Below are 21,337 nucleotides of genomic sequence, written 5' to 3' on the forward strand. Positions count from 1 at the left end.
AGTATTAAATCAGGGATCAGCATGATATGTCCCCTTTAAAAAGTAGAAAGATAAAGTTTGGCGAACTTGAACAGAGTAAATGTGTGTGGTGTTCCTGAGCGCAGAGTAGAAAACCTCAATGATAAAAGATGTAATATGAGAGCTGCTCTACGAAACAAGCGCTGCAGCAATGCCCCAGTACCTTGATGAGTAACTCTTAAAGCAGTTTATGAACTCCAACATTTCACCACACATATTGGAAGGACCCAGGCACAGAAAAGCAAAAAGCAATTCAAACTTGTTAAATTGACGACAGCGACCCTGGGTTAAGTATACGGGCCTCGGTGTTTCCCCTCACCACCTGCCAGATCCACTCTAATAGTTGTCCAGCTACCCTTCAGTATCACTACCTCGTGATTTGACCTTTTCCGACTCCTGTCTTGTCTCTCCCCTTTTGTTTTCTGGCCCGCAGCCTGACTTTCTGCCTGCAGATTTCAATCCAATAAAAACTAAGACTTTGGAAAAGACTTTTGGGTACCACGTCTGAGTCCTCCTTCAGTCTGTGCCATGATACTCCCACTGATCAATGTCACCCCTGTTTGTCTGTTGGTACTATTTATCTTTACCATGATTGTCTTTTTAATTGTGTTTTTAATTACTGTACAGTTTCCTTGAGTGTTTTGAAAGGAGCTTTTATATAAAATAGATAAAGATAAAATGTATTATTATTATTATTATTATTATTATTATTATTATTATTATTATTATTATTATTATTATTATATTAAAGCTGTTTGTAAGGAACAGAAAGGTAGTGTCACAGCACTATTTCCATTTATTATACAGTCTATGCTCCAAACTTTTGACTTTAACTGTCCTGTCTATTCTCATATTGCATTACAATATGCAGTTTAAGTTTGGGCCACTAGAGGACGTCAGAACATTTTGTAAGTTTAACTCTTTAGCTTTGCTCTCATTGTTGACAATATTTGAAGTATATGGGAAAACCACGAGTTTCTAATGTAGCTAACTTGTGTTTAGTTTCCACACTGAGTTTGTGTTTAATATCAAAATGTTCTCAGCAAAGTTAACAACATTGAGTTTGTTCTGTCCTCTGCTAATGCTTGCTTTATGTGTGGCTCTGACTTTTCCCTCCTCAGTCTGACAAACATTGAATATACCATCTACAAATACCTCTTTACAATAGTGTACTTTAGTGTCTCTGCCTCTAGTATGAATCTGAAATGTTGCCATTATCCCAACATTTTAACCTTTCGTGCTTTGTCGTTTCTGAATGTGCCTTTACGGTTTAAGTGTTTATTTTTCCTAGAAGAGTAATAAAATTTCAGACCCCAAAGACATTATTATATGATCTGAACTCAAAAGCAGAATATTACCATTCTTCCCAGATGTTTTGTCCATAGTTCTGTTTGGTACCAGCTATTGATGCTTTTGAGCACAACCAAGGGGTGAGTGTATTTTCATCAGAAAATGTCATTTATGTAGTTATACACTTTGAAGGTGAAAATGTGTTTTTTATTTTAATTGGAATAAAAATAAAAAAAAGAACGGGTGTGTGTCTTGCCAAACATTTTAACAAACCAATTTCATGTCATGTAAAAAACATCACCTCTGATTCTCTTCTACTAATTAGATAAGAATGGCTCCATGAAAATAATGTGACTGCAGCATTTTCCTCAGATTACTTTCTGTCCTCATTCTCCTGATCCGGTCCCTCAGAGTTTCCCCAGGACCAGCAGCTTTGACTGTATTACCCAGTCTATGGTTTCAGTTCACAGCGGAGACTCATTGTCAAACGGTGGGTGTTTCTCTCTGAACAGCGCTTGAAGACAAGTGTCAGCGTGCTGACGTCACGGCTGTGCGTGCTTCAGCTCCAGCTCAGCAGGAGGAACCTCCACAGCCAGTGAGCCAGAGATCTGCGAGCATCCATGTTGCAGGTGCCCGGTGGAGAGTAGACACCTTGCGTCAGAAGCCCAGGAAGAGTCCGGCTGACCTCTGCTGCTGCTTCCACCCGCTCCTGAGCTAACCCGGGCTAACTGTCCCGCTCCTGCTGCTCACCTCCTCCTCCTCGGACACCAGGGGATGGGGGAATGATCTGCACCGACTCCCCCTCGCCTCTTCGTCCTCTTCCTCATCCTGCTGCTCCCTCGGTCGGTGTCCGTGTCTGTGCCCAGGATGCGGGCCCCGCTGCTCGGCCAGGCTGCAGTGTTTGCGGCCCTGTGGGCGCTGAGCACCTGCCTGACAGGTGAGAGCTGCTGCAGCTGACACACACACACACGAGCTCACTCACAACCTGCTATTTTAAGCTGCTTCTTTCCTTTTTGTCTTCATCTGAAGTGCACAGTGTGCTCTGCAGAAATGAGGCTGATGTGTTTGTTGTGGACTTTGAAGTGACCTCAGATATTTATCATCTCCTGTGATTGCTCTGCGTGTGTTCAGTGGTTCTGTTTAAATCCTCATGTGATGTATTTTTCTGCTTTGCTGCTCAGCACTCTGTAAAATGACCTTAATATGCCTCACAGTTTACTCTTTGTTAATCTTATTTGACCTTTTAAAAAATCTTTTCCTTTGACTATTCCATGCATCTACATTATAAATGTAAAATATCAAATTGCCCTCATCGTTTACACTAGATTAAAAATATGATCAAGCATCAGAACATGATGTGCTTTATATAAATAGCAGCTTCTCCAAGAACGTCAAAAACGTCACGTTTTGGGGACAGGCATCATTAAAGCAGAGTTTTAATGATGAGCTGAATTTAAAGTTGAAATAGATAAATATTAGGCAGGAGACATCCAACTGTTTTCAGTTTAGACAGAAAGCATCTCTCAACCTCACAAATGTAAACCCTAATAGGAAACAGGTCGTTCTTTGGTTTCAGATGAGGCGTTATTAAATGTTAGGAGCAAAGAATCTGCAGATAAACCAATGATTTAACTGTGTTTTAGCTTTAATAGAATAATTCCACAGCGATCCCCATTAGAGCTCATAAATGATTGCTCGTTTGTGACAGAGAGGCATTGGACAGTTCATTCTTCTTATTTATGTGGAGGCTTTGCGCTAACTACAGCCTTTTATTGAACTGTCTGAGGTCAAAATATCGATTGACATATCTTAGACCATTTCCATAGAAACATCTTTGTGGATATTTTAGATAAAAAAAAATTGTTGATTCATTGTTGAAAAATCAACAAGATGTTCAATTATTTTTATCAAGAAGATGAAGTTTATTGGATGTTAATATCAGCGGTTGACTCTTGATTCTCACCACGTCCTGATCCTGATCTGAGGTATTGGACTGGCATTTTTCTAATTGATCAGCGATCTGCATTTTTGATGATTTTCTCATCCCGTTAGCCGTCACTGAGCACAATGTACGGTCCAAGGATAGTGAGTCAGTTTAACCCAGAGCACTGAGTTCACCCAACCTCATAAAGTTGATACTAAAAAATAAATAAGGCATGGTTCATTGACGTGGAGCAGCAGCCACACTTAGCTTTATTACAGAACGCATGAGCACAACCAGACACATCACTCTAAGGTAACTCTCTAGGGACATACAGTTCAAACAGGCAAAAACAAACAAAACATGTTACAGTATGTTAGCTTAGCATTAGCAACCCTGTGGCTTAAATGTTAGCAGTGTGGAAATATATCAAACCAGAACGTAAAAACAGCACAACAGCCACAAATTTACACACAACGATCTTTTCTCGAGGTGTTGTTACAACTAAAACATCCAAAAACAACATGTAGTGTAGTTCACTCTCAGAGGAGAAGGTTGGACACAGGTTTATGCCATTCCCATGGTATGTCTTGCCATTCAGACACTTAAGCCGCGTTTCCACCAAGTTGACCGGATCGGATCGTCTCGTCTTTGTGGCGTTTCCACTGACTTATCCCAGGACAGATCCCCAAAAAACGAGACGAGCCGGCCTACTTTTTTGGGACCTTTCCGTATGGGTGCCAGACTGAACCAAACAGATCTTGGAAGGTGGAGCAACAACACTGCAGACCATTGATTGGTCAAAAGAATCATCACTTACCCTGACAACTTCTGTTTTTCTCCTGATGGTACACAGACTTCTCTGAAACAAAGCTTGATTGCACTTTGCAATCAAGCTTGCAGCATTTCGTCCTCACAGAGAGGACGAAATGCTGCATGTCTTCCATCCGTGCTCTTTGTTTACTGTGTCGTGTTTTTCTTCTTCATTGGATTTATTAGCGGGGTAAACTGTGTCACGCTGCTACGGCGTCACACTATTGTTTAACAGCTGGGGCTTGTGGCATCCGGCTTACACACCCCCTACCAGGAGAGGGCACAGTGTGCTGTGGAAACGTAAACGGGATCAGACTTAACTGTACCAAACCATGCCAATCTGTACTGAACTGACCCGGACTGCTTGGTGGAAACGCGGCTTTAGTTTCCCATCCTGCCTCACTGGAGCTGTACAGCAGAGTCCGTGACAACATTCATGGTGTTTTAAACATGATGTGATTCATAGGGGTGGGAAGTTACAGTAATTCCAGTTTTTACATACTCTAAATATCTAATGAGTGAATATTTGCCGATCATATTTATTCTTATTTTAACCCTGTACAAAAATAGGGTCTGTTGGACACAGACTTCCTGGACTACTGATGGGTACCTTTCACATTTTGAACGATACAGTACCCATGCCCCATACCCGGCAATCGTTATCGGTGCTCAACAGTACCAATTTTCGGTACTTTGTGTGTGTGTTTAAGTGGAAATCTATACATTTTTTAAAAATATAACCCCAAAGTTTTCAATGTAACAGATTTATTTTCAACTTGCAATGCTGTGTTCTTTCCAGAATAGAAAATCATCTACTGTTCCACTTCCTCACAGTCACAAGGATGGATTTAGGTACCTTAACATGGTACCTTTTGACTGTAGGTGAATCGGTTAATGGTACTACAGACAGAATTTGGTCAGCACATATCAAAGTATCTAATTTGGTACCCATTCCTATCCTGGACCGTAATTCAAGTCTTGACATAAAACTTTCCCGCTCTTGTAGATGTTGGTTTCTGTGGCGGTGGCTTGTACCCCGGCTCGACAAACGCCATCAGCTCTCTGAAGCCTTCACCTCCCACAAAACTTCATGAGAGCATATCTGCAGTCACCATTTTGGTTATTAGCGGCCTAATCTCCTCCGCTCTGGTTTCGTCTTAACAACCTACTAACAGGGCAAGCAGCTGACGTGATGTGAGACTTCCTGTTTTCTGTCAGCTTTTCAATCCTTTGAGTGTTTGTGGTAAAGCATCAAAGTAGTTATTTTATCAAATGAAGTTTAAGGCCACATCTGCCACTGCTCATTAACTTCATCGTTTTTGATGAAGTACTAGCAGACATCACAATGTTATTTGAATAATGAGGTTAACTGCGAGTATTTGAGTGCTCATAAAGTCAGGGGGCCTCACACAGGAGAGCATGTAAAATAGATCATATGACTTTCACATCAAAACTAGCCTGAGTAAGTTCAATAGAATTAATAAGCTCAAGATATATTTTATCTGTTGTTTTTTACTATTCATTTTTGTTAAAACACAAAATAAAAAAGTGTGCAGCCCAAGTAATGGATCAGGACTTGGTACCATCAGACGTTATATACTAAAAAAGTATATATATATATATATATATATATATATATATATATATATATATATATATATATATATATATATATATATTGTTTAGTTTTGTTTTGTAATGAAACGGTTAAAAAGGTAGCTAACAGGCCTCACCTCAATACAAAAAATAACATCAACAGCCATAGTCTATTTTAGTATCACAGCTTAAATTCAGAGCATCAGATATGGCAGTGGAGGATAAAAATGTTTCCATGTAGACCATAACGAGACTTTTCCAGAGGATGCAGCGTGCTTTTGTCTGCATCTGTCTGGAGAGCATGTAGCAGAAATCACATGAGGAGGCAGCGAGCAGGTCTGACTCACAGTCAGAGGGATGAATGGACGGAAGAGGACGTGTCAGTGCGGCGCTAATGTCCTCAGTTATCATGACAGAGGTGTCAGCTCTGCTCTGTGGGCCATCAGAAACACATTCTCACAGTCAGAGCTGAAGAGTCCTCTGTCACCTACGTCACAGCCTATCCTGGGAAACACTCAAATGATTTCTTTTTTTAGCTTTGAAAGAAAAACAGTGTAGAGTTTATGTAAAGAAGAAGAGATTTCAGTGTGGACATGTAGGTAATGTACTGTGTCTCTGATCCTCATTAAAATCCACACCTCCAAAACACTCAGTGACAGACAACAGCTGAGGAGTCGATGAGTGAAAGAGGACTGTGCTGTGTAGTTCACATCAGGTACCTAGAATAATAATTAGAAAAATGTCTTAAAGCTTTGGGGTAGTTATTTGAGAACACATCTGCACATCTGGTTCAGCGACTGGGTTAACCTCTTGGCAGTGGCACCAGAACCACGGGGACGCTGAGACCTCTTGTCCCCAGGCATCCAGATGTGAGGGCGGTTAACATCCAGTCATAGATCATTGATGTCTCTTTCTTCTTAAATAGATTTCATTTCCATTTCTGTCTAATATCCAGTAAAACCTAGTTGGGAATTCTTGCACTCTTCCATATCACAGTGAAACATAATGGTCTCCCCGTGTGTCAAACCTTTTAAAGAGGGGTTTTAAGTTTTCTTATATTTTAAACATTAAGGGCTCTAATTTTGTAGACCAGGCGCAAGCGCAGGTGTACCTGCCCTGCGCCAGCCTTCGCCGCGCGAACAGGGCGTGACCGGCGCACTTTGCAAGTTTCCTGCAGTGCCAATAAAGGCGCAGTCAAGGCGCAGAGGAGCGCTTCCACGCCTCCCTCCACGCAAATTACAGGGAGGGAGGAGAAAAGCCGTGAGTGGGTTTAACACAGCTGAGCGCTGTCTTCACCAATCAAATAAGCGCCTCTCCTCGCCTTTAAATGCGCTGCGGCCGAGGCGCAGCGTCTGATTGGTCTGAGTGATCCCCAGCACCGTGGAAAGTGTGCTGGAAAGACTCGGTAGAGGAGACGGTCAGAGCCGCTGTCCCTGCAGCAGGAGAATGGACAGCGGGGCGCATCGGAGGACACGAAACAGGTCACCGTGTGGGCCAGCTCCCGGGACAGATGTAATCTGTTCCTTTGTCATTAATAGGAGAACAAAATGAAGAGACAGTTACACAGCTGGCTTATCCATTATGACAAACGACTTTAATCTGACATCAGATGTGACGGGACAGTTAATATAGATATAAATGTATATGCTGGTTCAGACGGTTACATTAAATAGTGATTGCTGTGATTGTTTACTGCATCAAAATGTGCCTGACACTCTGGAAACCTGCCTCTGTGGCTTTGTTGACATGTGCGCCTGTCACCAAATTACAGCTGCGGAGGGTGCACTCTGCCTTGCGCCGAGGATAGACCAGGTTGGAGCTGGCGAGCTTTCAGTGCATTTTCTGCACTGTTTTTGGCACAAAATTGTCACTGCACCAACATTAATCTGCTGACACCTCCCCCTGGCGCACAGTCACACCCATCTTTGCGCAGACGGTCTACCAAATTGTCAAACTGGCAGCACACGGCAGTGCCCCGCACGAAATTAACACTGCGCGGGGTGCGCCAGGCTTGCGCCCCCTGCGCTGCGCCACGACATTAGAGTCCTTAGTATTTACGTTAGCTGGCGATGGCAATGTATCGAGGCAAAATGATTGAGTTAATTTCATTTATCATATGGTTATTTGATTTGTTAAATATCATCCCAGGCCTACTCACTCTGACCAATCAGAGTGATGGGGGTTGATCTTAAAGCAACAGAAGCTAAAATGAAGTGCTGCAGGTTGAGGCTGAAATAAGGGTTTTTCTAAAACACCCTTAGGAAAAAAAGGGTATTTTCTTTGCCTGTAAATTATGAAAAAGCTACAAGGCTACCAGAGGGAGAAATAAGACTTAAAAGCACAATATCCTCTCATTATGGGCACTTATTATCCCCCACAAGATCAGAGTGCATAACTACAACAAACAGAAAAAACATTTGAATGCATATAAAGGAGTGTGCCACGTCATGCAGCTGCAAGCTCCACAGGCTCTCTGAGCTCAGTGTAAAGATTTATGAACAGCTGTTGGTAACTACCAAAAAATGTGACTGATTGTGTTTGGATATGAGGATCATTTACCAGCTAATGGATAAGCCATGAACACAGGCTGTTCAGCTTTGATAACATCCTGCTGTTAATCCTCCTGTTGCACCGAGGACTGAATGGGAAACCTTAAATGGCTTTGGTTTTCTTTAGAAAACGGGTGCTGCTAGTGCAAATAAAAATAGCTTGGAGTCGTGAACAGAGACAGGGTCTAACTCTTTGATAAAAGCCGCATATTTTCTGAAAATGTCTAGTTTCAGATATTTTTAGAGAAGGAAGACATTTTATGTAATCTTTCAGTGCTCAGCGCAGCTGGACGATGTTTGAGTTATTAAACCAACAGAAGGAGCGAGATGTGTTCACTGTAATGTAACAGCATGCCTCACTGATGTGTCTCAATAGATTTGGTGCAACTGTGGAGCTCTATGGCAACTGTCTCCATGGGGGAGGTGGTTCTATAAGACGAGGTTATGTAACAGGTTAATAAGTTGGCTGGATATTGTTCACAGAAAACTTTGTTGTAAAACTTAAAACAGCAGGAGAGTCTCTGGGTCACTGTACGTCTGTGGGGTCTGGTAAGAATGAAAAAGGGCTCAGGGGAGAGGAGGTTTGAGCCTCAGTGTGGCTGCCGTCTCACAGCTGATACCGGGCTTTCATGCAGACTGCCACACAGATAACCAGATAAGGGTCTGAGTCTGTGAGGGGCCACTCATCCTGCGGGCTCCAGAATCCTCTACGGGTGATGAAAGGGTTCCCATGAGAAAGGTCTGAAGTTCGAGTAGTAGTCGTCATATTTAGGGTCTCTGCTGATAGCACATTCTGACCCAGCGTGCACAGACCCAGTCATGGTTTATGGCTTTGGTTTTCCTGCTGTAGCTGCATTAGTTGTATTGGCTCGGGTCAGAGATTTATTAGAGCTAATTCACTTAAAGCACCCACACACTGACACTCATCTGCTGTCAGGATTTTTAATCTCTCTACAGTTCACTCTTGATAAGCATTGGCCTCTAAAACAATTGCAGCAATAAGAGCCTTAGTTAATGATTCTTTCAGATTACACAATTATCACTTGGCAACCAGCAGCCAATCATCTTTCCAATCACAGTGAGCGCGACAGGTCTGTTACTGCTGTGCTGGTTCAGACAAATAATCCTCTAACTCACCGCAGTCAGCACCCTGGGATCAATCAAGTCTTTTAGTATTTAATATTTTAGATGTCTGCTGCATCATGTGGTTTGCTTCGACTGAAATCTGTTGGCTTCATTTTCACTGCACCATGAGTGATGTTTCTTTCAGAACTGCCAACGCAGCGCTCACCACCCTGTCAGCTCTGTGACGTGCTTTGATGCATGAATCGGAAAGCTGCACATAAAGATGTATGGCCATGTAGGAGCAGTGTGAGGCTGGTTTGTGGTGAAGGATAGTCAGCACACTTTCACTCCACACGGGATTCACACATTGCAGGGTAACATTCGAGGTATGGCTGTTTGAATCTGCTTCAAAGAGGGGGTGTTGTGTTTTCATGTTTTCTTAACATTGATACAAAGTTTTGATGAAGGATGTTTGGACTGGACTTGTGCAGATCTTAGCATGAGATCTTAACAAGACATGACGAAATGAGGATGTCATCCCACAAGGGTCTCCTGACTGGCTCATGCCATGTTTGTTGGATGGACCTCAAACACCAAGGTCTACCACAGCTCTGGCCAATCAGAGGGAGGGGGGTTTGTGGAGTAAAAAATCATGCTGTAAACTAGGGGTGCAGCAGTTAATCGGTTATTCTATTAACAGTGGTTTTAAACGTCACGGTTATATAACCGTAGACGTTTGGCAACAACAGTTATTTCCACTCACAACAGTCTGTCAGTTTAAACTCCCGTGCACCGCAAAATGCAGCCAAAACGGTCCCTTTGTCTCTCTCGCGCGCGCTTTGTTTCCGCCTTTTTAGCGGGCGTACCACAGCAGCACACAGACGAGAGACAAGGAGACCAGGAGATACAAAGAGAAATAGTGAAACAGTGTTATTAAAACAAATCAAGATGGACAGGGACCATTGTTCGTGTTACAGACATAGGAGCTGCAGCCCACGAATCCCAGGAGAGACAAGCTCAGCTAACCATGGTGGTTACATTAGCAAAGAGCTAATGGCAGATGTCGCTGAGCAGGCAGATACACCTGATACTCAACCCAACAAAAACGACCTATAATTTGAACTAAAAGTACTGTAAATTGTCATTTGGCCTGATGTAGACAGAGGTTCTGCAGCGTTTCATTTTCAGTAGGGAAATGCATATCTAATGTGTTGGGTTTTTTTTTATTTATTTCACTGTTAAGTGTATTATTTATGTTTCAAAAGGCAGCTTTATTTTTATGTCACTGTTAAGTGTATTGTTTCAAAAGGCAGCTACTTTAAATTTTATTAGTCAGTGATTTATGTTCATTTTGGTATTCAAAACTAAAGCCAATTAGACATCTTTATGTTGTTTCAAGTTTGCAATTAAGAAATGTAGAAAAAAGACCACAATCTAGTGGGCCTACTATATTATGGTTTGTCGAGCAGCCTTTGAGTCTGTTCTGTTCAATATAAATACAGTGAGTGCTGTATTTCAGCTTATATTTCATTCCAGAAATATAAACTTTTTTTCACTTATTTGTGTGCTGTATTTGTTTCAAAAGGCAGCAACTGTTAAACAATGTGGGAAAAAAAATGAAACATATTTTCAAAGAATGCCAATGTGATTTTTTAATGTCTAAAATAATAACCGTAAAACCGTAAAACTGTGGTTTTTTTCTCAGACTATAACCGTATACCAAAATCTGAAACCGTTGCACCCCTACTGTAAAGCATGTAAAGCTCTAATGGGGGTACAAGAGGGACAGAATAAAGACTAGAAAAACACGATACCCTCTCTTTAAAGGTAGGTTCTGCAGGAATTTCTGTTACTTGTTAGTATACACAACACAGCATTCAAACTAGGCTCCTCCTCCTTGGTTCAGTGCCAGCAGCAGCACACACCCACAGCCTCCAACCGTGACTGCATGAACACACTCATTAGCCCAGCAACCACCTGTAGCATCACTTTTCTGCTAGGGAGAGACTCAAGAGCCGTGTACCTGACTTGGCATGCTAGCACAAGCTAACCACGGGTATTTGACACATCATAAGTTGTGCCGCTTTTCATCCCGTGCTGCTCTCCAAGTTCTCCAAAGCGGGTGAAAGTTGAGCCAAGCTTCACCCTGGTTTAGAAAAAAGCTTTATCTGTTTGACGTTTCGATTGACTTTAGTTGTGTCTTTCTCCATACTATGTCCACTATTGTACCTACTCTGATTAGCTTCCCCTTGCACCGCTGAACATGATTTACCTTCTTTTCCCATATCTCCTCACCTCAGAGCAGCAGAACCATAAAAACAAGTTTAGATGAAACAAGGACAGAGGCCTGACTCAGATCATGTCTGAGGAGACAAAACCTCAGAATTACAGTCAGTCTTCTTCAGCTGGAGCGTACAGTAACCACAATGAGTCATTAAATACACAGTCATCTCCTTCTGAGTGAGTGAGTGACTCAGATCCAGTCTGCAGATGGTACTTCACTGAGAAAGACACTGAAAGTTCATAACTTTTCCTCTGAATGATATTCAGGGATCTATTTTAGGAGCCCTTCCTGTAGTCAGGCACCTGTGGCCCCAGGTGATGGAGCTGCTTTGGTCCTCTGATGTGATCCAGGAATAGAAAGCACTATATTAACCCCCCACTCATCCCATCAACAAAAGACTACCTGCCCCCCTGGACAGCTCCCCCCCCTCTGCAACCCCACCCGTACTGACGATCCGTGAAGAGGATGTGTGCCAGCAGTTCCAGAGACAAAAGATCAAGAAGGCTCCAGGACCTGATGGTGTCTCCCCCTCATGTCTGAGGGCCTGCGCGGACCAGCTGGCCCCCATCTTCACCCGGATCTTCAACAGATCTCTGGAGCTGTGTGAGGTGCCCTCCTGCTTCAAACGCTCCACCATCATCCCAGTCCCAAAGAAACCCTCCATAACAGGACTGAATGACTACAGGCCCGTCGCCCTGACTTCTGTAGTCATGAAGTCTTTTGAACGCCTGGTGCTGAGTTACCTGAAGGACATCACAGGACCCCTGCTGGACCCCCTGCAGTTTGCCTACCGGGCAAACAGGTCAGCTGAGGATGCAGTCAACATGGGACTGCATTACATCCTACAGCACCTGGACTCTGCAGGGACGTACGTGAGGATCCTGTTTGTGGACTTCAGCTCGGCATTCAACACCATCATCCCTGACATCCTCCACCACAAGCTCTCCCACCTCTCTGTGCCACCCCCCACCTGTCAGTGGATCTCCAGCTTCCTGACTGGCAGGACCCAGCAGGTGAGGCTGGGGTCCATCACATCCAGCACACGGACAGTCAACACCGGCGCCCCCCAGGGGTGTGTGCTCTCCCCACTGCTCTTCTCCCTCTACACTAATGACTGCACCTCAGGGGACCCCTCTGTGAAACTCCTGAAGTTTGCGGACGACACCACCATCATCGGTCTCATCCAGGATGGTGACAAAGCCGCTTACAGACAGGAGGTGGAACAGCTGGTCCTCTGGTGTGGTCAGAACCACCTGGAGCTGAACCCGCTCAAGACTGTGGAGATGACAGTGGACTTTAGGAGAAACCCCCCTCCTCCGCCCCCCCTCACCATTCTGAACAACACCGTGTCTACTGTGGACTCCTTCCGGTTCCTGGGATCCACCATCTCCAGGGATCTGAAGTGGACCTCCCACATAGACTCCATCAGGAAGAAGGCACAGCAGAGGTTGTACTTCCTCAGACAGCTCAGGAAGTTCAACCTGCCCCAGGACCTGCTCATCATTTTTTACACCTCCATCATTCAGTCTGTCCTGTGCTCCTCCATCTCGGTTTGGTTTTCCTCAGCCTCCAAACACGACAGGCACAGACTGCAACGAACTGTCAGGGCTGCAGAAAAAATCATCGGAGTCAGCCTGCCCTCCATCCAGGACTTGTACAGGTCCAGGACCAGGAAGCGGGCTGGCAACATCTCTGCAGACCCTTCACACCCCGGACACAAACTGTTTGAACTGCTCCCCTCTGGTCGGCGTTACAGAGCTCTCTGCGTCAAGACGTCCAGACCCAGGAACAGTTTCTTCCCCCAGGCCGTCACTCTGATAAACACTTAACCTGCTTTAAAAAAAAAACTCATATACCTCATGTACAGCCACAGTCTCTCTGTTTCTGTTTCTATTGCACATCCATCTTCCATTCCCTGTTGCAAGTTGCACATTTTTTTTATGACATTTATTCAGTGCACTATTTTTCCTAACTTAAATTGTGTATATATTTTTGTATTTACTCTGTGCAGAGTTCTTTATTTAATATTGTAATAATTATTATTCTTTTTCTACTACTTAAACTCTATTTTTCTACTCTTGTAATTCTATCCACGTTTGTACTGAGAGAGTGCAGTTTAAACCGGAGTCAAGTTCCTTGTATTCTTGAAAATACTTGGCCAATAAAGGTGATTCTGATTCTGATTCTGATTCTGATTAAGAAAGTCTTGTATAATGATCATGTTCCTCTTTGTGAATCTTTCAGAGTTTGAGCAGATTCATCTTCTCCAGGTGATGCTCTGACAGACAGACACAAAGACAGCTGAAGGATAAAGGTTGAATGTTACAAACTGTAGGGCTAACTAACCTCAGGTTGATCATAACTGCTACGACATAGACCCCAATTATTGAATGAATGTTGACCCTGACCCTTACTCCTCTAATACACCAGATGTGTCTGCAGTCTGTTGCGTGTTGACTGTGTTTGTCAACTTACACTAGCTGCGTGTTCAGTCCATCAAGCTGTATGACTGACAGACAGCTGGAGTTACAGATCGAGGAGTTCCTGCTCTTCCCACTCCATTGATAAGTCTCTCTTCATTCATGTTGGGCTGTAAAACTGCAAACGTGTTGACTCCTGGTCTGGCTCTATTCATTATGTCTGGGCGATGATTTTTGAATATTCAAATAGTCATTAAACTTGAAAAAAAAAATTAAAAATCAAAAAGTTCTCGTGACAATGGCTCCTGTTTTCAGGTCACAGTTTAATGCCAGATACTGGAGCTGTTACAAATTCACAATACAACAGGTCGAGCAGGACAGGACATTGTGCACAGAAACCATCTAAAATGCCCAATGACTTTCAAAATAAAACTAACTGTTTCCAAACCAGATTGTGTTTGACCTGACTACAGCAACAAATTGACGTAATGAACGAAGCACTAGCTTTTTTGCTTGAAATGCCCATCGCTTGTAGTCAAGCTAAATATGATCAAGTTTTTGACATGGTTTGTTTTATTTTAAAAGTCAGTGTTTTTAGGTAGTTTCCTGTCTCAACTTCCTGTCCAGCTTGATCTTCCCTGCAATGAATTTATGCGTCACGGCTCTGCATCTGGGAAAATCAGGATGGCTGCCAAATAGGGGTGTGCCATATCATACATCACTACATCACTACCTGTATATTTTTTTTAATAGATTTGTGATATTTACAGTGCTGGCTTTTTGTGGTTAATTTGCACTCAAATCAACCTGTAGTTGAGCATTGTTGATGATATTTAGCCTCTAAGCTAATGTTTTCCATAGAGATGTTGATTTCACAAGGTTAAACGGACATTTCATCCAAGTCTCAACTGTCTCGCACTGAAACAAACACTTTGTCCCACATTTGTCTCTCATTTTCCCCATAGTCACCCAAAGCACACCATGGATGTTGTCTGGGTCTGTGCAGGAAATTAACCACAGATCAAATCCCACATGTGAGACATCTATGTGATATAATCTGGCCCATGTTGGCTGTTTCACTCTTTTTTATTCTATAAAATGCATTATGGATGCTATGAGATGCAAAAACAGGAAACGGCTGTAAAAGTGAATCATACAGTGAGATGATAACAACCCTCTGACTCTAGTTTCAGTCTGACTTCATATTATTTTTCATCATGCCACATGTTGTTTTGAGTCATTTCTTACCTCAGGACATCCTGTTGTATCATATTATACCTGACTGTATTGTATCCCTGGGGTTACAACCTCGACAAAACAACATGAGTATGGCAGTTAAACGATTATATTCATTTACAATTCATATACAAAAATTAGTTTAAAGAAGGGTATTTGTGCTTCAATTGTTTTTATTTGGTCCCTCTGGCTCCCAGTAGTAGCTTTATGCAAGTTTTCAGCTCAAAAAAGATCCCAATTTTTACACAGAAAACCTTTATTTCAGCTTCTGTCAGAAAAACTTTGTTAAAGCTGCTGTCTCTTTAAGGTTTCCCACTCCAAAAACCCCCTTTACTCTGATTGGCCAGTCCTCTGAAAGCCTGTCAGGGGTGGAGTTATGGGCAGACCTTGGTGTTTGAGTCCCATCCTGCCAACATGTCACAAACCAGTTAGCAGATCCTCATATGGTGACATCATCATTTCAGCAGGTCTCCTGAAGATCTTGTGCTGTTTTGAGAACAGAGTGAAGTGTGCACACATTTAGAATGAACAACCAGGGTTGTTACTTTAGATCAATGTTTAATATTTGTGAAGAAGCAGAATACCATCTCTTTAACTTTGTAAGATGATTCTAGTTTGGTTTGTAGTGATGTTAAAGGTTAACTTTGTGACTTTTTTGGGTACAAAGAGGTAGCAGTATTGCTGTGGGTGCTTTTTATTACCTGCTGACAGCCTGTCTCAGAAGCTTTGTATGGTGGGATCATAGACTGTAAAAAAAAATGGACGTCATCTTGTTATACTCTAAGTGAAGTTGCCTCAAAAACTGCTACTCCTGGTGGCTAGCTGCAGTAAAGGTCTAAATATACGTCCCCAGTCATTCCAGATTGGACTCTGAACAGAAAAAAATATATTTTTAATTTTGTCACCCGGCTCCGCTCAGAGTCCTCACAGTCTCTACAGCGCAGACTCTGGCTGCCAATGGCGGTGCCTGTGACAAGGGTATTTTGGCTTCAAAACCGTTCAATGGTAAATAGCCACGCCCTCCACTCTATGTACAGTCTATGGGTGGGTTCATGTGAAGGATGTATCTTCTTTAATGTCTCATCAGATATTTACAAGCTTACCTGCTCACAGAGCTGCATATCTGTGCAAACAAGAAACAAATACGAGCAGAGCTACAAAATATTCAAGTTTTATGCAACAGCGTTGGCCTTACAGAGCATCAGAAACAATGTTCACATGAAGACCAGAGAGAAAGAGAGAATACACATCTTCTTTGACCAAACACAGCACAGGAGGTTGCTAGGAAACTGTGACTCTACAGGAGAGAATCTTTGACTTTGAGAGAATGTCACTGCTGCTTCAAGAGGTGGAAAAAAACTGATGCAATTAACCCTTAATGAGCCAGCCCAATAAAGCTGCTGCACGCTCAACTGTGAGAAAACTCACTGAGTTTATCTTTTCATTGTTTGGTGCAACAAGTGCACACAGAGCTGAGTGAGGAGTCCTGTTGGAACTGAAGCTTGAATAAGTGTGTCACAGTTCCTCTTTGGTACGTCGTTCTTTAGCAGAGCACCAACAAGGACGTGGTCTTTGTGTTGTGGTGTTAAACCCAGAAGAGCCACTCATTGTGTAAAGCATGCTGGACAGGGGGAATGAGGCAGACGGGTCAAGCAGTGCTCCTTTATAACAGCTTCCGTGGGCGGTTTGATACAAAGTAAATAAAGCTTATAGAGTGCTGCTGGCCCTGATGTCTGCCCGCTTACTGAGTTCCTCTCCTGCCTGAGTTCAGCCTTGGACATGTCCGTGTTTCTGTTCTGTGGCTGAGAGAGAAACAGGAGAGCCCTTTGTCCCGCTGCACTCTGCACTCTGTGCTCTCTTCCCGTTGTACAGCTTTGCATAGATTAGACTGGTCTCTGCTGTTGTCTCTAAAGACCAGGCTGCTGAGTGTATGAGAGAGGTGGACAGTTAGGTCGCTGCTTCACAGGGGGAACTAATCATAGTGCAAGCAGGGATAAAGATCATTTTATACAATTGTGCAGCTGAAGTGCTACTGTGAATGAAGAAAAGTCGTGTTCTGTCTGAATCATGTGAATGATACTGTGCTCAACTCTTTATTTATCACCACCTTCTGCTCCTGTTTTTCACTTTAACACCTGTGCCATCCTTCCAAATAAGCCCACATTGAAGAAATGTTTGAGTGTATTACATTAGATTCCCCAATGTATGTTTCAATTTTAATTATTTGAAGTTTAAAGTTTTGACTTTTATTCAAAAAAAAGTTTCAGAGCATGTGAAAAAATTACAATTGCACCTTGATGCTAAATTTTTTTATAACTTAGTTGTTTTTGTTGTAAATTCATCCAAATATGTTCTCTTTGTTATACTGTGGTATAGATTTCTTTTGATATGTTCATATTTTGGTTTTATTTTGTTGAAATTAGAACTTACATTACATTACAGCTTACATTTTTAATACATTTAAATTGTGTATTTTTGATATTCTGATGCATGTTTGTATTGTAAACATAAATCTAGATACAAAGAATACTTTTCAACATTTGAAGGTTTATCATCATCTAGGTAAACTGACATATATCCACACTTAAAGGGGCTGTGAGGAGTTTCTAAGTGATCTTGAAAAAGTCTCCTTTCTAGATATATGCCAAATTGTAAAACACACTTTAAAATGAGATTATTAGCACCAATAAAGGTTATTCATAAATGCTACTATGTAGCTTTTATTGTGGCTCCCCAATCAGGTCGAGCAACACTGGATTGATTTAAGGCAGGACAAGTCTCTATGACAACACCAAGCGGGCTGATGACGTTTAGTAGAGGAAAAAGACAAAACACAGAGATCTGTGTTTTTCTCTGCTGAAAACGATTTCTGTGATTAATTTTGTAGTGGTGGTGGACACTGGAGCCTTACTGTTAGACAGAAAAAGGACAGAAAAGCAGAAGAAAGATAAACAGGAGAGAGATAGAGTCCGAGCTAAAGGCTAACAGAAGAGCTAAACTATTTGTGATAATGTTCATTCCAACCCACAGTCAGCAGTTATTCTGCAGTGGTCTGTTCAAACTTGAGAGTCTATCAATAAATGAAGAGTGAGGTTACGTTAGCTCTGCTTAGTAGATGACTGGCAGGACATAACCAGGATTCACTAACGTTACACAGTACAGACATGTCTTAGAGCACCGGACTGTCAGCTGAGCTAAATATAGACAGGTACTAAACTACAAACAAACTGACAGTGTTTACTTGTTGTCACATTAGCCCACAGATACGCCGGAGGCTGACGATAGCGCTGGATTTAGCCCACTTCTGATGTACGGTACAAAACTGAAGCACTTGCTTGTTGTCATGTTTCAAACCAGATTGCTACATAACTGTACTGATAAAAACGTTACCCTGTAGTGTTGTGTCTGGAAAAACATTGACTCGAACAAAGAAAATTTGTTCCAAAGCAACAGTTTTCTCACAGGTTTACCTGTAAACCACTGATTCAGTCTAAGTTTAGATTTTTCTAAGACGCTAGTCACTTCACAGCACCACTCACTGTTAGATGGTAGGCTAACTAAAAAGAAGGCTACTCGAAAGTTAGCTCACAGTGTATGTTATAACACATACTTTAGTCTAATAGTTTAGATCAAAAAATAAATACAGCTGAAATTTTTTGGGGATTCTCTACAATTTCTTGTAAAAGCTGAAATTTTAAGTTGATTTAAGTCCTATGTTTGACATTTTTTCTTTAGGTGTTTTTATTTCAGATGAATTTTATAAGTTCATTTTACCTTGGCATAAGATCTAACATGTTCTGGGCTTGGTGTGGCTTGTCTGCTGTGGCTTGTCTGGTGCTTTGGTGGACCACTTAAACTCACTAAAACTATTTCTCAGTGTTAAAACTTTACATTTTAGATTTTATTTTTTATGTTGACACTTTCGATGAGTTTGAGACTTTTCTTTGCACATTTTTAGTTTGAAGTATCATTATCAAAGATTAAAGCATATATTTTTTTCAAATTTTGGATTTAGACTTTAATAAAATGTTAACGTAATTTCAGTTTACTAATTTTTATTTCTTTAACACAGTGTAGTTTCATATTTATATGTCTGGTTTACAGTTGACAGATATCCTTGTTCTTTTTCACGCTGTGGTTTCTTTTGAAAAGAGCTTTTTGTTTAAGTGAAACGTTAAATTAAGTACTTTTTCATCATCATCATGATTGTGTGAGAGGCTTTTTCATTTTGTGTTGAGGACTTTAATTGTGCCTCTGTGTGTGTGTTTATACCAGCGCGTCTCTATGCTCTGGTATAATCTGCTGCAGTAGCACCACAGCCTCTCAGTTTGGGATCATGCAGCCTATCCGACCTTCCTATTTCACTGTGTGTGTGTAAATATCTGTGGATGAAGCTCTGAACCCTCCTCTCCTCCACATGTTCACTCATCCTCATCGTCCTGCATCTCTCTGCTTCACACAGCAGCCTGAGACAAACCGTTCATCCTCGACATCTGCATCCTCGCGGTGACTCACCCCTTTGATGATGTCACACCTCCTCAGTTGCTATGGCAGTCGTCTTGGCAACCAGCATCTGTGCTCTGTGTAGCAGAGGCCAGGGTGACTGACGATGAAGCCACAGGGTTAATATTGATGGCTGTCTCTAATTGTTTCTCCTGCAGCATGAGCGACACTTTAAGAGGCTGTGCAGGTTTTATTGTTCTCTGCTGGTTTCACTCTTCCTCACCAACACACGATGAAGAGTGAGAGACGCTGCACTGTGGCACCACAACAAGCAGTGAAACAGATCCTCCCTGTGGTGAGCCTCATGCAGCAGTGCTGTTTGTCACTGAGAGGGATGGAGAAAAACAATGGAGGAAAAGCACCACTCCATTTTATTCACCTGAAACAGTAATACTTTTAGCCTTACTATGGTAAATCAGTCCAAACAAAGCCTTTTTGCAGTTTGCACTTTTTATATGGCTCATACATGAATTTTTCTCTTTGAGCATAATAAAGCAGACTTTTCTCAGCTTGCAAAACTGAAATCTTATCAAGTGTTTTTGTCTTATTTTAAGTATAAATTGTCTGGTTATACTTGATATGAGCCATGTTCAACTGGTCAGTCCAGAAAATGTCTTGTTTTAAGCTTTTTGCTGATGGAACAAGATAAATTTGCTAGAAAATTTGCTTGAAACTTGAATAATGTCTCAATACAAGTAACTTTTCTCTTAATTCATCAGAAGATTTTTTTAAAACTTGTTACAAGCAATTCAGACCTCATTTTTGTCTTTAAATAACTTGAAATCAGACATTTTTCTGGACTGGTCAGGTGAATGTGGCTCATATTAAGTTTAAAAAGACATTTTTTACTGAAAATAAGACAAAACACTTCAGTAATGATCTTAGAGTTTGAGGTCTGCAGCCAGACACACTCTTACTCTTCCACAGAAGGGGAATGTGCCTGAAAGGAAGGGAAAGCAAGAATAAAAAACTAAACCGTTCAGAAATAAAGAGCATGTCTCTCTGTGTCTCTGCAGGCTCTCACCTGTGCCCTCGCAGTCTGGACTGTGCTCGAGCAGGACGACACTTCTGTCAGCCAGGCAGCTCACACTGCGGGCCCTGCCTTCACCCTCTGGTGGAGGACTCCCACGGACACTGCGTGGTGAAGAGGAGGCACTCCTTTCACTCCACTAAGGCTGTTAAAGGTAAGAGTACAAAAGAGGGACAAAAGCAGACCATGGTGCAATATGAGGGAGTTACGCAAGACGTCTTATTGAGGAAATGTTTCATCACGAAGAGATCCCAGGAGGATCTGTGACACACACTTCTCTATTCTGTCTGAGTCTCAGTTAATTTGATGCTGGTTTCCTGAAAATTAGAGTTTTTCCTCTAAATGACTCCATGATACCAGAACACACCCACTGCCCACTTTATTAGGTAGACATTGCTAGTACCGGGTTGGACCCCTTTTGCCTTCAGAACTGCCTTAATCCTTGGTGGCATAGATTCAACAAGGTCCTGGAAACTTTCCTCAGAGAGTTTGGTCCATATTGACATGATAGCATCACACAGTTGCTGCAGATTTGTCGTCTGAACACCCATGATGAGAATCTCCCGTTCCACCACATCCCAAAGGTGCTCTATTGGGTTGAGATCTGGGGAC

General features: G+C 42.1%; 1 protein-coding gene across 2 annotated transcripts in view; it reads left to right on the forward strand.

Moving 5' to 3' along the window:
• Nucleotides 1–1,857: 1,857 nt before the first annotated feature.
• The window catches only part of npdc1b (neural proliferation, differentiation and control, 1b), a 44,264-nt gene continuing 24,784 nt past the window's right edge, over nt 1,858–21,337 (forward strand). For both annotated transcript variants that reach the window (XM_074671008.1, XM_074671010.1), the window contains exons 1-2: nt 1,858–2,245; nt 20,712–20,879. In XM_074671008.1, coding sequence (XP_074527109.1) covers nt 2,176–2,245; nt 20,712–20,879 — 238 coding nt within the window. In that variant the 5' untranslated portion in view covers nt 1,858–2,175. The remainder of the gene's footprint in view (nt 2,246–20,711; nt 20,880–21,337) is intronic.

This window comes from Halichoeres trimaculatus, unplaced genomic scaffold (genome assembly GCF_033239565.1).
Source record: "Halichoeres trimaculatus isolate MK-OKI-2021-1 unplaced genomic scaffold, fHalTri1.1 fHalTri1_scaffold_5, whole genome shotgun sequence".
In the NCBI taxonomy this organism is placed as follows: Eukaryota; Metazoa; Chordata; class Actinopteri; order Labriformes; family Labridae; genus Halichoeres; species Halichoeres trimaculatus.